General features: G+C 40.9%; 1 protein-coding gene across 5 annotated transcripts in view; it reads left to right on the top strand.

Annotated features, from left to right (window-relative positions):
- The window catches only part of ZNF385D (zinc finger protein 385D), a 708,505-nt gene extending 692,720 nt beyond the window's left edge, over positions 1-15,785 (top strand). For all 5 annotated transcript variants that reach the window (XM_061586269.1, XM_061586273.1, XM_061586272.1 and 2 more), the window contains 4 exons: positions 1,067-1,303; positions 3,878-4,056; positions 9,358-9,459; positions 10,228-15,785. In XM_061586269.1, coding sequence (XP_061442253.1) covers positions 1,067-1,303; positions 3,878-4,056; positions 9,358-9,459; positions 10,228-10,461 — 752 coding nt within the window. In that variant the 3' untranslated portion in view covers positions 10,462-15,785. The remainder of the gene's footprint in view (positions 1-1,066; positions 1,304-3,877; positions 4,057-9,357; positions 9,460-10,227) is intronic.
- The last annotated feature ends 615 nt before the right edge of the window (positions 15,786-16,400 follow it).

Raw genomic sequence — 16,400 nt, forward strand, 5'->3', positions numbered from 1 at the left:
CCACTAACCATATATGAAGTAAACCTCCTTTTTATTTCTGTGTACTTGGGACTGCAGAAACAGTGTTGTCAGTGTTGCCACAATACTCAACTAGCAGGTCACATTCACTTTAATAAATCCCATTGTGCAGGTGTGCAGTACAGGTATCTTGGATACTGTGAGTAATATTGAATGCTAGTCCTATTCAGAGTAGACCTATTGAAAATTGATATGAAAAACTTAGATTAATTAGTTTAAGTGGGTCTACTCAGCTTATTTAGTTGAATAAATCCCTATATATTGTCTTTATCAACAAATTTATAAAAATATCCTTCTTTAAGGGAAAATCCTTTGGCACTTCCTTTCAGCAGCACAAAAATTGTAATCTTCCTGTTTCATGATGATTCTTGTCTGCTGCTCAGAAGTGGGCGCTGTGTTTCCCAGCTACCATATTGTGTGGCAACATGTTTGTTAATTTAATGTCCAATGACAAGGTAGATTTTAGAACTAAAATTTCATTGCCATCGGCTAAAGAAAAGTATGGGCAATATTTCACAGTTTACATTATTTGGAACTTAATTACAAATTTAATGATCATCATACAAAGTCATTATCATAACTTCTATTTTTAAAACATATTTCACTGAACCTGTAACCCTTTGGGTTATAAACAGCATGCAGTGAAATAGTCACCATATGTCTTTATTTGTTAATTAATTAATTTTTGGTTTTGCCCTGAAGACACATAGATACAGCAACATTTTTTCCATTTTCATTTTTTCTAGTTCTCAGCAAGGCTGCCAATTCATGATTCAGGAGGAGGTGCTTTGTAACTCTGCATGCTTGGGGAAAACTAGGTGGGTTTTTTTCAGCTAAGAAAACAGAATGCAAGAGTGTGGTTTTGAACATGTGGGATAGGCCATAAGTCTTCATTGCAAAGTTGACACGACATTGCTCCTGCCAGAAACTCCTTTACCTAGAAATAGATTATTTCCACTTTCAGTCACTTTCTCATTGCAACATTCAAGTTCCACGCTGTATGAAATGTATTTTGTTTATGCTTTTTTCCTTTTAATCTGCAAAGCAGACAATAAAACAGAGGCACCAGCAATATCAACCACCACAGCGGTCGAAATTCGGAAGAGCAGTGTGATGACAACGGAAATCACCTCTAAAATTGAAAAACTCCCCACAGTAGCCACTAGCAGCAGCAACGCGTGCTCTTTGGGAGAGACGGAGGAAGAAAAGGCCAAACGGCTGCTTTACTGTTCACTATGCAAGGTTGCTGTCAACTCCGCCTCACAGTTGGAGGCGCACAACAGTGGTGAGATATGGCAATTTCTTTCCTGACTAAAGAGCCCTGCAATTATCTTCCCCTGAATAGATTAGATTGCTTGCAGCAGGGGGATAAAAAGAGTTGGCAGAAAACCAGCAATTACATGGAATTCATTAAGTCTTAAAGAATAAAAGCAACAAGAAAAAAGTCCATCATAAAAGAGAAAAGGAGCAATTCTACTTCATGCAAGTGATCAGTTTCCTTAAATTTCTGTCTTTTTAACCATTCCAAATATTAAATTATGGAAGAATGTGACTGCTTATGCTCTCTCACCCTAGTTTGCATACTTCCACTTATCCCCAATAGCAAACTGAACATTAATTGACATTGTTGTACATGAAAGGAAAAGCACAATCTCGTATGGGTGGACTTTTTGAATTAGGCAGTTTTCAGATGTGACATATAAATTGGCTTTTGCATTCCTCACATCAGAAAATAAAATTGGTTAATTGGCTACATGTTTTAAAATGGCTCTTTTCCATTTATTATTCAACAGTAATAGCATTCACTCAATGACGTGTCCCAGACTAAACGTTTTCAGTGTCTCTGTTGATATGCCCTTTGAAGAGTGCACTTAAGCCATCTAATGTCAGGCAGGATATTCTGTGTTTAAGCATGATTGGCAAATGCTCCCCATCCCCCCCCAAATCTCCACCATCTCCCAAACCAAAGTGTGTTCTGCCATTGCTGAACCTCTCTTGTACTTGAAGAGTTCTTCCCACTATGTTAATTAGTACTCTCAGGGTGTAATCTAACCCAGATCCCTCAATGAAGCCAATAAAAGAGTAAGCTACTATCCCCTGTTTATGGAGGTGTTTTTCCCCCCTATATTGTACAATTTTGACTTCAATTTCAGCAATAAAACAAGAATAACCATAATCAGATTTAACATCTTCTCCCTCACCACACAACTTTCTTTATTCCATAATGTAGTTTGCTTAGTGTTGATATTTAAAACTAATGGATGCTATCCAAGTAACTCATACTCGAGAAAGATCCACCAAAATCCATAGACTGCATGGATTTCGGTTGATCTCCTCTGTGTATGACTAATATTTGGATTTTTTCCATATTTTTCTAATACATATTACGTACATATTGTTCAATAATAAGAAAAGTATGTATACACGTGTGTATGTAATCAGCAATGTTGTTATATCATTTCCAATATTTGCCTTATTCAACTATTTCATTACATACATATCCATATCATAGTTCATATTTTATGTGAAATATCTCTTCATATATTTTGTTACATGTTCTTTATAGGTCAAATAAGATGTTTTGTAGAATCAGTAGTGCTTCCTTCATAAGACTTTGCACCATTTAGCTGGATATTTTTTAATGCTGGTGTTATTGTTATTTTGGCAACAGTGGCAATACCAATATTGCTTTCAATTTTTTTGGCTCTGTTTTGTGGCACTACACTTCTTAAATGGTCTGGAATCTGATGTAGTTTGCTTACTATTGCAGGTTCAACTTTCTTCTCATTAACAGTAGTATGAGGCACATTGTCCTATAATTTGAAGTGTCCCTTTAGTTAATCCCTAACAATGGATGCTAACAAAGGGCAAGCAATATAGCTGGTCACCTTTCCCATTCGTATGGTCAGCTTAGACCTATGTATAGGTAGGGGCTCTAAAATTTGTTTGTTCAGTCTGTTTGAGTTGTAGACCTGGATACCTGAAAAAGAGAGCAGATTGAGATTTGGAGCTGGCAGAAAAGTTGACAAGAGGTTTCCAGCTGGCAGAAAGAGTCTTTTGGGATTTCAGAATACGGAAGTTGCTTTGGGCTTCATACCGACACTGTGTGCTTGTTTCTTAACTCTCATTATACCTGTTCAATACATTTGTATATAAAAAGACCGTGACAAACGCATCAAAAAGGAAATGGACCATGTAAAGGTATTCTGGACTCCCACTGCTGAGGGGTAGTGGCATGAAACAATACATACAGAGCTGAACTCCTTGTGGAAGACTTTGGGCCTCTGCCAGGAAATTTTTCCTGTGAAAGACCCATTGAAACAAAAAGATTTTAGAAAAGGACAAATATGCTGCCGTTTAGCTTCCATTCATTTCAATGGGCCCTGCACAGGCAAACTTTCTCCTGAAAGGGCCCTTTGAGAGAATGTCAATTATTTCAATAACAGCAGCAGCAAAATTTCAACTCTCTGTTTCAAAAAACAATCTGAAAAGTGTGGAAATGACTCAAGCCAACATCTTAAAGAGCTATCATGGTTTTATCTTTCAGTGCCAGCACATGTTTCATTAACATCAGGAGGCCATAACAAAATAAGGCATCCCTTTAACTTCACCTCAGGCCTCCCCTACCATGTCACTACATATTGATGGCAGCTTACTTCAGTGCATACATGGGCATCATTTAATAATTAAATGTGAGGTAATGAAATATTACTTAATTATTATCATGGTAATGTGGGAATGCAGATTGGTGCCCATGATATCACATGGGACAAGACCTGCAACATGTCTAGTGAAACAAAGGAATAATACACACAACTTGCTAAAATGACATTTTCCTTACCTTGTCTAATGTCTCCAGGCACAAAGCACAAAACTATGCTAGAAGCTCGAAATGGGAGTGGAACTATCAAAGCCTTTCCCAGGGCAGGCGTCAAAGGCAAAGGACCCATTAATAAAGGGAACACAGGACTTCAGAACAAAACATTTCACTGTGAAATTTGTGATGTGCATGTAAACTCTGAGACACAACTTAAACAGGTACAGAAACCCAGATGCATGTTCCTACTTTCTAGAAGTTTAGTGATCATAAGAGTTCATTCACACACCTTGCCAACCTCCTGCTTTAAGTATGTGTGAGGCTACTGACAGCTTTATGATTAGGCTGCACCATATCAACACACCATACAGTGGAACTGGTGCCTCTACAACAAATGTAGCTCTGTGATTTCTGCAACAACAATGTCATGGCTCCAGAAAGTTGTTTCACTATCACAGAAGTCACAGTGTGTGCATGTGTAGAATGGAGAAGTAGCATATCTATTTCAATTTACAACCTGACTGTGAGGGTCCAGCAGTGGTCCCATATGTTCCTGAAGTAATTGTCTATGGAATATGTGGACCAGTCCTCTGATACTATAATTTGTCATCTGCACCAGTGATGGGAAACCTGTGGTGCTCCAGATGTTGTTGGACTCCAACTGTCATCAGTGATGATCAGGAATAATCAGTTGTAGTTCAAAAACATCTGGGAGACCACAAGGTCCCCATCCCTGATCTACACAATTAATGTTGATGTTGTTGTTTTGTTTTTAGTACACCTTTCCATCCCATTAAAGTGTATTTCTCAAAAGTCTCAGTGAATGTTCTTTGATAATGCCAAAATATACATTGTTTCATGCATTCAAGCATTTTATTTGCTTTTCAATACTGTGTACCCAAATGTGTGGGAGCTTGGGGAGGAGTGTAGGGGTTTTTTTGCAGAAGACTGAATAATTTACTCTGAGGAGAGTGGGTTGTTTTTATAAATTGATTCTTCTCTGGACTACAAAAGCATCACCTCCAAATTTTCATTATACAACTTACATTTCAATCATTCTCAGCTCAGCAAATCTGTATTTCTGTAAAACATTGTCTTTGTGTTTCTTTGGAATGGTAAGCTCGTCAAGGGATTTTACAGCTATAGAGGCTGAACTGCACTTTTTTTAAGCTGAGAGAAAATGTGAGAAAACAGAAAGAACAGCACACTACATTCTGGAGCATATAAGGCTTTATCAGACCACTGTGCTTCCCACTCTCAGCCTGCAGAGTCAGTCGAGGAGGAGACCATGGTTAAGAATCAAAAGCTATTGAGAGATCAGTGAGAATCAAAAGCGCTACACACACACACAGTCCCTCTCCTGATAAAGATCAGGAAGACCAAGACCAATTCTGTCTCAAAACCAAGCCTGAAACCAGGTTGGAATTTATTTATTTATTTATTGAATTTATTAGTTGCCCATCTGGCTGGCTGTCCAGCCACTCTGGGCGACGTACAAAATACGCATACAATACCTAGACATTAAAAATCTAAAAACAATGAAGATAAAATCTAGCCAACCCCAAAAGCCTGCCTGAAGAGCCAGGTCTTCAAGGCCTGGCGGAAACTCAACATGGAAGGGGCATGGCGGAGATCATTTGGGAGGGAGTTCCACAGGGTGGGGGCCACAACTGAAAAAGCCCTCTCTCTAGTCCTCACCAGTTTGGCTGTTTTGACTGATGGAATGGAGAGAAGGTCTTTTGAGGCTGATCTTGTTGGGTGGCATAGCTGATGATGCTGGAGGTGCTCCTTTAGATAGACTGGGCCGAAACCATATAGGGATTTAAAGGTCAAAACCAACCGCTTGAATTGGGCCCGGTAAGCAACTGGTAACCAGTGCAACTTTTTTAGCACTGGAGTGATATGATCTCGCCTGCGGCTGCCTTTAATCAGGCACGCCGCCACGTTCTGTACCAGTTGCAGCTTCCGGATTGTTTTCAAGGGTAGCCCCATGTAGAGCGCATTACAGTAGTCTAGGCGAGAGGAGACCAGGGCATGTACCACCGATGGGAGGAGATGATCGGGAAGGTAGGGGGATAGCCTCCGTATCAGATGGAGTTGATACAGCGCTGCCCAGCTCACAGCCGAAACCTGAGCTTCCATGGACAGTTGGGAGTCAAGATCGAGGCTATGGACCTGGTCTTTCAGGGCCAATTGTACCCCATTGAGCACCAGGTCCAAATCCCCTAAACTTCCCTTGTCTCCCACGAGCTGTACCTCGGTTTTGTCAGGGTTCAGCTTCAGCTTATTCCTTCCCATCCAGCCACTCACCGATTCCAGGCATTTGGATAGGGTTTCTACAGCCAACCTCGGTGAAGATTTAAATGAGAGACAGAGCTGCGTGTCATCCGCATATTGGTGACACTGCAGCCCAAATCTCCTGATGATAGTCCCCAGTGGCTTTGTATAGATGTTCAATAGCATCGGGGAGAGGATGGAGCCCTGTGGCACTCCACAAATGAGAGGCCAAGGGTCTGAAACCTCATCCCCTAATGCTTCTCTTTGGTGCCTATCAGAGAGGAAGGAATGGAACCACTGCAATACAATGCCCCCTATGCCTAACCCCTCCAGGCGATCCAGAAGGATACCGTGGTCAACAGTATCAAAAGCCGCTGAGAGGTCCAGGAGGGCGAGGGAAGTGCATTCACCCCTATCCAACGCTCTCCTCATATCATCCACCAAGGCAACCAAGGCTGTTTCAGTCCCATGTCCAGGCCTGAAACCCGACTGAAATGGGTCCAGATAATCTGTTAATCTGATAATTTAATAATGCCTAGAGCTGAACCATCACTACTCTCTCAAGTATCTTCCCCCCAAAGTGTGTGTTCACAACTGGGCGGTAGTTGCCACTTACTCTGGGTCTAGAGTGGGTTTATTCAGGAGTGGACACGTTACCACTTCCTTAAGATGTCTTTCCAACACCCCAGACCCTCCCAGTCACACAGACATGGCCAGCTTGAATCAGCCAGAATGGGCAAGGGTTAAGATGATACATGGCAAGCCATGTTGCTATAAGCATCTTGTCACAACAATAGTGTCTAAGTCATTATGGAGGTGTTGCAGGCTTGTTACAGCAGACATCCATTCACTGGTGCAGACATTAAAAAGTCCCAAACCAGTTGGAATAACTGCTGGACAGCTACTTGAAGATGCAATGGAGACAGCAAAGTAGGCTTTCTTTTCTACCTCCACCACCACACAGTTGGAACAATGACATGCTCTAATGCGTGTTTTGCCATCCTCACAGTGTGTTTTACGCCAATTGCATTCTAGGTGTTTTGTTTCATCATCTGCAGTGCCCCAGAACATTAAGGAGATTGTGGGCTCCACCAATCTGGAGAGGACATTCAGGAGTGATTGTGTTGATGACCTGAGGCATATTGCCAATCCGTAACTGGACTAGTGAAATTCATTCCCTCAGAAGATATTACCATGATTATTTATTTCATCCAGTTCTTCCAAAAGATAAAAAAAGTTATCATTCCTTAAAAAAAAAAAAGTAAAGGTCCCTGTACTGAGTTGTCTGATATTTGGTGGGCCTTATCCATTCCGAAGGAGTTACTATCCTTGCAGATTCAATTATATTCTCAATTCTGTTCAAAAAAGTTAAAAAAGTTATTTCCATTTCTCAATTTTCCCATGATAATCAGTAGGGATGCATGAAGTTTCAGCTGTCCTGAACTGAGGTTTTGATTTGGTCCTGAGGTGAAGCGACAGCCTCTGAAGTGGTTCAAGCCAAATCAGGCTGTGTTCCAAGCCACCAAATCAGGAACCAAGCTGAATCTTGTGGCTGGTGCCAGCTGTCTAGTCCCATATACCAGGGACTTTATGAGATATGGTTCTCTACATCTCCCAGGGTGCCTGGGATCACAACTTTCTACCATCAGAGGAATGTGAAGAGGAGGGAGGGAGGAAGAGAGGTTTGTCAAACTAGATCTCTCCCTGTTGCTGCTACCAAGGGCAATTCATTGAGAATGGTCAGAGCGAAGGATTTTTCCTCTCTCTAATCTGAACCAGAAGAGAATTCAGGGGATGAGGATGGCACTCAGCTCAGAATGCAGCTGAACATTACAAGCTAGGCAGATTAGTACTCCAAACTGCTCACTCTTGAATGGCATCACTAAAAACCATGTTTCTGTAGCAACCCACTACAGGGAGAAGCTGTCTGTCGCTGTGCAAGTTTGCCCTTGTGGCAGGTGACTACACCCAAATGGGTCGGCCTATGAAGGCCGCTGCCATGAGGAGCAGTAGAAAGAGGTATTGCACAGTGTCTGATCATATGCATCAGTGTCCTAAACAGGAAATCCCTCATACAAACCCTCCAAATTGTGGACTTCTGGTTGTGAACTGCCAGGAGGCTCCTCTACAAGATGAAATGTTGCAGACAAATTGTTTGCCATATGGAGGCAGTTGCCATGGGGTGCAATTTAAATCAGCTGCCAGACAGGCATTTAGTTACATGGATGGGCTTGGACAAAACCTGAAGGTAAAGCCCAATGGCTAAAAGACCAAGGCAGCTAATCTGTACTGAACAGTACATATTAAAAATGGTTGTGAAGGGGAACTATTGATAGCTGCATCCTGGGTGGCTCAGGGTCACGGGTCTCTTACGTTGTGTAGAAGAGATAATTTGGGCAGCTTGTTCTGCAGGGGGGCAAAGGGGAAGGGAAAACCTACATTTGCCCAATTTTCCTCTTTTGTACAAAGGTGCAGCGTATTGGTCCATTGTTGCAGATGGCCATCCTAGAAATATTAGAATAGCATTACCTGTTATGGTCTTTTATTCATTTCTTTTTTAATGATGAATGATATCTCATCACCAAGCTCTGATAAGTAATCTCAGAAAATGGTGATGCTTTAGAATTGAAGCGTTATAGTACAACAAATGCCAATGAAGCATTCTGTTTCACTGCTCCTCCTCTAAAGAGATCATTATGGCCTCCATATTTTTCCAAGGCGATCTCCCATTTAGGTAGCTTAGAGAGAACATAGGAAAATAAGAAGCTGCCTTATACTGAGACCGACTATTGGTCCATCTAGCTGACTATACTGACTGGTAGCAGATCTCCAGGGTTTCCAACAGAGGTCTCTCTCAGCCTTACCTGGAGATGCTGGGGATTGAACCTGGGATTTTCTGCATGCAAAGCAGAGGCTCTACCACTCAGCTATGGCCTGGTTAACAAGTATAATATTTTTGTTTTGTATTTTTGGCTTATGCAAAGGGTGGTATATAAATCTTCAAAAAATAAAGAATGATTTCATCATAGCAGATAAGCCAGCAAAACGTTTATGATGTGCTTCTTAGAAAAATAGAACTGTGAAACTGAAATAGATTTGCTATTGTGAATAATAATTTTGGTATTGGAATAAGCTGAACAAATTGGATTTTAGGTGACTAGAGGTGTTTCGTGCTGAAGCCAACTGAAAGCATGTTATTTATAGAAGAACAATAATAAATAACAATACTACTTGCTTTCAAACAGCACATAAGCAGTAGAAGGCACAAAGACAGAGCTGCTGGGAAGCCCCCAAAACCTAAATACAGTCCCTACAACAAACTCCAGAAGGGAACACACCCACTTGGGGTAAGCCAATGATTTTTCTGAGATGATTTTTCTATATATATAATATATAATCGAAGAACGGTTCAGATGTGTATTGGCAGGCAGAGTATTTCCGATGGCACAGAAAATGAGTTTGAGGAAAATGTTGGTCATGTTGCTTCTGTGGCATTGTTGTCATAGCACCACTTAAACCACCCAGAGCAATGTGGAACTGTCAAAAGAAGTGGTGGTCAGCCAACCACATGTTTCATCAGGGTTTTAAACCCGAATTAAATATGCAATCAGTGTCGAGGGGTGGGGGAATGAGATGCAGATAGAAAGTCTCACTTGCCTTTCGTCTCCCCCTCCCCAGCTATCGACCACATGTTTAATTAGGGTTTAAAACCCTGATGAAACTTGTGGCCGGGGGCAGGGAGAGGACGTGCATTGCAACCTCCCTGGCCAGCACACTTCATGGAATGCCCATGGAAGGGCCTCATGATGTCATATGAAAATGTAGTGCCCAATCTTTTGGATTAAAAAAACCCCAAACAAGTAGATCTTTCTCCGCAAGATTTCATGTCCCATTTTGTCCAGTGGGAAACAAATTTGTATCTAACATTTTTTGATGATCAGAGCAGATACAATGTAAACTACATTTCCCCTTCCTTATATGCTGCCTTCCTTTAAAACATTTGATCCACCTTTCTGGCTGGAATGCCATCCAAGTATTTTATATGTTACCTCTGAAAAGCTTTCTTCATTGTGGGTAATCTGCATTGTGGGTAATCTTTTTCTTTTCTCCTGCAGGTAAAGCTAGTATTTGCAAAGGAACCTTCGAAACCAATGGCTCCACGGCTCTTACCAAACCCACTTGCAGCTGCTGCAGCAGCTGCTGCTGTGGCTGTAAATTCCCCTTTCAGTCTTCGAACAGCCCCACCAGCTACCCTCTTTCAGACTTCAGCACTTCCTCCAGCGCTCCTTCGACCTGCCCCTGGGCCTATACGGACCACCCACACGCCTGTCCTCTTTGCTCCATACTGAACTCCACAAAGGAATTAATTGTACTGCAATAATTTTTCAGAGCAAAAGTAACACAAGAACAATGAACTATGCAGTGTTAATTTATAGTAAAGTAAAACAAACTATATATATGAGCTGGGACTTTTGAACAAATTCTAAGAAGGGGGGAAAGGCAGTATTTTCTCCAGATGAGAATTCCTCTTAAATATTGACCATTTTAGAAGCAACCATGAAGTAATATATTTAAAAAAAAGGTATGAAGTCATTTTAACTGTGCTTTTTGGCACATCTCCCCTGCAAAGTATTTCCTGGTTATGAAAGAGTAAAACACAATTGTCTCAAGGGCATTAACCAATTTCAATGTACATAAAATACTTAATTCTGTAGAATAAAAAAGTGGGGCACAGAAACACTGTGAATAGTAGTACTCTTGCCAATGCTCCTGCCAAGTCAGCATTTCCTATTTATCTGAGTAAAAGTAGATGCAATAGATGTCTTGTTAAGCACTAGTATTGTGTCTCTATGTATGCCACTAGGTTCATAAACTGAGATGAAGTAAATGTGTCATCTCTCTATGGTAAATTGCCACAATGATCATAGATTGTGGTCTACAATCCTGTGCACACTTAGCTTGGGAGCAAACCCCATTGACCATAGGGGAACTTAATTCTGAGGACCTGTACACAGGATTGCAGTGCTAGTTTCTCTCCTATATTCAAAATGTTCCAGTCAGTGGCATTCAGAAAGAAAATTAGAGATTATGATTCCATTGATGATTCCAAATGAGCAGCACTGGAACCACAGTTGAGACAGCACGTGCAACAAGGCTTCTTAACTTCTTTCCAAGAAGTAGCCCCTCTACCAGACCCTGCTTGCCTCATCCCAAGCTGTTTTTTAAATTCTGCAGGATTTTAAATGTATCTTGCAGCATTATTTAAAGGGACTGGGGACTTACTGTTCAGGAAAGAAGGAAAAGTTCTACCCCACTTGCATTTTCTTGCATGCTTGTCTGGATTTGGGTCAGGGTAAGGCCATTACAGTGACTACTGAAATTATAGTGTATGCAAGTTGCAAAGTGGTAATAGTGACCTTATGTACACTATCTAAACTGATATTAGTGTTATCAGCAGAAACCTGTGAGATCCTAGGTTGGAAGAAATTGGCCTTTTGCTCTTCTGCCGAGGGTTAGAGGGATTCAGTACCCTTAGGAGAGGGCAATATGTGGCAGTGTGGAGGCTCTGTCCACACTGCAGGCTCTGTGCAGCTGCAGCAGCACCCATACTGGTCTTGATCTAGTGGCCACTGCCTGTATCGCTACTATGCAATGGTCATCAATAGGGGCATGAGACCTTCAGTAGGGGCATGGGAACTTCCCTTTTTCCCAGGTCCCCTGGTGGCAGCCAGTTCCTATATAGGAACTGCTCCTGGTTTTTATGCAGCTTTAATGTCATGACCTTCTCCAAAGATATCTGGCAATTGTCCTTTTGTGAGCACAGAGAATTCGCTGTTGAGAATCACTGTCTCTCTCATGAAACTAAAATCCTAAAGCCCTGTGGAAAGAGGAGACAACTGTTGGACCAATTTAAGGCTGTAAAGTGGATAATTTCAACCTTATGTAATATGGAAGGTACCACAGGCATACCTCGCTTGATGTCGCTTCACTCATGCTCCATACGCCACCATACCCTGCTTAACATTCGCGTGTTTCGTAATTACGGACACTTAATGGCATGACGTTGCTGCCATCTAGTGGCAATTGCAGTGCAGTACATGCATAGATAATTGCTTCACTTTAAGTATATTTTCATTTTACATACACGCTCCGGTCCCATTGCGTATGTTAAAGCAGGGTATGCCTGTATATATTTCAGATGTTAGTGATAAATATATCTATTAGACACCAATAAAATCTATTGCTGGTTATAGACATAAGTCTCACCTAGCAAAGGGAACCTAGAACACACCACAAATACATTTTTTTTTGTTTTATTCTACACAAGTGGGCAGACAAGTGGGGAGCATTTGTTATAGGGTTGTGATATGAGTTAATAATTTACATTGCTACTGATATGATCTAAAATTTAAATATATGTGAAGATATATCTTATGAGAGAGCCACATATATTTTGTATGGAACAGATACAACCGTTGGACCTAAACCCTGCACCTGGCCTTTATGTAATAATCTCTTCAGGACTTATGTTCACTGTGAGGCTTTGAAAAATGAAATATTGGAGATCTATAGAGCTATACTGTATATATGTAAGAGTTAAAAAAAGTATAAAGAGAAAATTATATAAAATAATTATATAGAGAGCCATTCAGTTTTAGATGTGGGTCAAGAAATGGTTGGCAACAAACAGCAGAGAGGATGGAAAAGAAGTGCACATGTTTTGAATCTCTGATATTTGCTGCTGACATTTTCCCACAGAGAGCTGGAAATGATATTATAAATAATATGAGATGGTCTGCTCAGCCAGATTCAGCCATACTGATTTGCAGCTGGAGTGCCTGCACGTTAGATTTTAACTATAAAAAGTAAACCATATTTTTTGAATTAAGTGGGGAACAGGAGATTAAAGGCTATTCATCAAATGCTAGTGATGCGAAACATTGGCCATAGATTTGCTAAACATGCACATTTTAAAAAATATTAGCACTTGAGGATTACTACTCTTGGAGTATATTGACCAAGAGTTATTCATTGGTATTTACTTCTTCATTTTTAAGAAAAAGCTATCCACTTATAAGGGGTGTGCGTGTGTGCATGTGGGCATATGTATATGTCATACACACACACACATATCCATACATATACGTAATAATAAAAAGGAAAAGGGAAGGTTATGATGTTGGAGCCAAAGATGCCCTTCTATGAACAGGAGTCCTTCCATTCTCAGAAAAGTATTTTTTATTTGCAGAAGGGGCTTGGATCCAGCAGATACTTCCCTGAATGAAGTGGGCTGAGGCAGTTTTCACCAATTATCCCTTCTCTCTGCAGTCCCATCCTCACAACTTCCCTCTGGAGGAGATTTTCAGAGAGCAGGGGGCTGCGGAAGGAAGGAAGATCTGAGAGCAGAATCCCACTTCTGGAACTCTCTATCCAGCCCAGTATGTGCCTCCAAAACCCAAAGAGATGCATTTGTCTTTTTTATGTAATTGACAAAGATAGATCTTTATTAATGATTTAGAAACATTTCACCCATCTTATGTGTAAATGTTTGTGCCTTGAAGATAAATCACTTTTTGTGTGTGTGGCTATCTTAATCTTCAATCAGAGATAGGATGTCAGTCAAGGAATTTTGTGGTTTTCATGCACTTTCATTCAACAGATTACTTGACATCTTTAATACGAGGACTCTAATGTTAAATTTCCAAATTCATACTTCAGGATATTGAATATACACTAGCTCCCTGTAAGCTGATGAACAGATTTATTCCTAAATCATTGGGATCTTGCAGCACAGCACTTTTGGAAGTAAAACCACTATAGAGAGCTTGATCCAGTGGCCCATGAAAGTGAACACAAATATCACTTTCTCACTACACTAATTAGATCAATAAGTGACATTGGTTCAAAAACAAAGCAGTGGTGGGGAACCTGTGACATACCAGATTTGATGGCCTACAAATCCCATCATCCCTAACTACTGGTCATTCTGGCTGAGGCTGATGGGAGCTAGATTCCACCCCTGCCTTAGAGCATCATATGATGGCTATTCCTGAGATGCTACTAAAAATAGCCTTTCCACAGGGAATTGTCTCTGTCCTGGATAGTTTGTAAGGAAGTGCTCACCACACAGACCAGAGTTACCACATTCTGAGTCACTGGAGATATGGAGGTGGGGGGGCCTCCTACTCATCACCTGCATGGTGAGCACATGCTGTGCCCAATGCAGGGATTATCTTCTATATGGGAACTTTTTGATGGCATCTCCATGACAACTGAGATGCTCTCCAGCAATCTATCTCAGCTTTTTATTATGTAGTTGCAATAAGGACGATGTCCTCAGCACTCTGGCATGTGCACACATGGCAGTGATTTTTCAAGCCAAGCTCTAGGAATTTTTATTGGCCTGTAGAGCCTTTGTTTGTGGCCACAAAAGAAAACCACTGAGAACCAAGCCATAGAGTATTGGGGATGCTCCAAATAATTTTTCACAAATGGCATAATAATATGCAGAACTGAAAAGTGGAGAAATTCAAACACAGTGTGTGCATGGCCTACCGGTATTGAGAGACATGCCACTGCACTATCAAAAGGAATAGCATTTTAATATTTTGGCCTGTGGCATGTATGGAGGCACAGTACAAATGGCAGAGATAATCAAAGTTTTGCTCGAAATAAAGAGTCATTCCTACTCTTCTCATCAGCCAGTCCATGCTCTTTTAAGTTGCTTGAACTTCTCTCTGTTATCATGATCTTCATTGTGCTGTATGCAAACATATTTCTCTCTCTCTTACACACACACGTCTACCCTAGACTTCAGCTGTAAGCAACAAACAATCATTTTTATGTCTCTTATTCACTACCTAATAAAGGATGAAGCCTAAATGTTAGTAATGTGATGGATTTTATGCATTGGATTGTCCCACTACATGCTAATTGCTGGACTTCTGTGAGTGATAAACAGAACAACCGTCCCCTCTGTCACCAAACTTTGGTGACCCCATGTCTGTCTATGAGCTGTGGAAGCAAAATAAGGCTTCCAAAGTGGGGGGGGATAAGAAAGTGGTTTCTGCATATATGAGGGACTTTCTAGGTATACAGAAATCTATTGGTTTGTACATTTAAATAAACAGAAATTAAATCCAAATACCATCCCTCGAAAAGACCCCTGGACAAGAACTTATTTTTAGTGACTGTGGAACCAATGTGGACTGTCGAACCTATGAGGGCAATTGAGCAAAGGTGTCAATTGGAGAAAGAAAATGGGGGGTTGGCCTGCTTGATTCCCTGAAGGGAAATTAGGGTCAGGGGCTTGCATGCCAGAAGGTAACAAAACTAGTGATGGGTGAACATAGAATTTGTAGTTTGTTTGCAAATCCAACAGTACAAACTAGGATAAAGGGTTTGGGAAGGGGATGTGGAAATACTGAAGTATCTCTGATTTTTTGTGCATACGTGTCACCAAAGTGCATCTTGGGAATGTGGCGTGGATTCTATGGCGTTGTTTTCCACCTCTGTGCATCACCCAGCCTGTGTATTTCTGACTGAGGTTGAGAGAAATGACCACAAGACGACTACGTCGATCAGAAATGAATGTTCAGCTATGAGTGAAAAAGAAATGTTGAACAAGGAGTGGATATAAATGTACATGTCTGTTTCTTCAGACATGGTTGGCTGTTGTATGGTTTCAAATCCAAACTTTTAAACTGATCGGTTCCTTTTTACAAAGGATAATTAAAGGATTAAAGTAAAATCACTCCATGTGCATGTGTACTGCCCATAGGACTTCCTTATTTTCTTTGGAAAGTAAAGGTGCATAGCAACAAACCTCTGAGTGTTTGCAAAGATGGCAGAGTTTGGCACTTAATTGTGCAGAGTGTACAGACATAGAAACTATAATTTAAAATATAGTCAAATCTCAGTTTGAATTATGAAAATATTAAAAGTCCATTGGATCAAAATCAGGGCTTGTTATACATTCAAGAAGTACAAGCCTACTAGATTCAATTTATTTTTTAGGGGGTTGTTTTTTGGTGTAACACTATACCAAACACTGTCACAGTTTCCAGGATCTCTGACTACTCCAGACTTGGGGCAGCTGGTCTTTGTTTGCTTCAGGAACACAGGCTGCCCTCCCTTCTCTGTCTTTCCAACCTACCACACCACCACCACTTACTTTACCCTCCCTCAAGAGACAGCTTCTGCCTTCTTCTGGTGTGTGTTTGCACAATTCATTTATCTCAGTCTCTCGGGGAGCGGGTGATCTGGGATAGGGGGAAAAGAAGTGACC

The sequence above is a fragment of the Rhineura floridana genome, chromosome 10 (genome assembly GCF_030035675.1).
Source record: "Rhineura floridana isolate rRhiFlo1 chromosome 10, rRhiFlo1.hap2, whole genome shotgun sequence".
Taxonomy (NCBI): domain Eukaryota; kingdom Metazoa; phylum Chordata; class Lepidosauria; order Squamata; family Rhineuridae; genus Rhineura; species Rhineura floridana.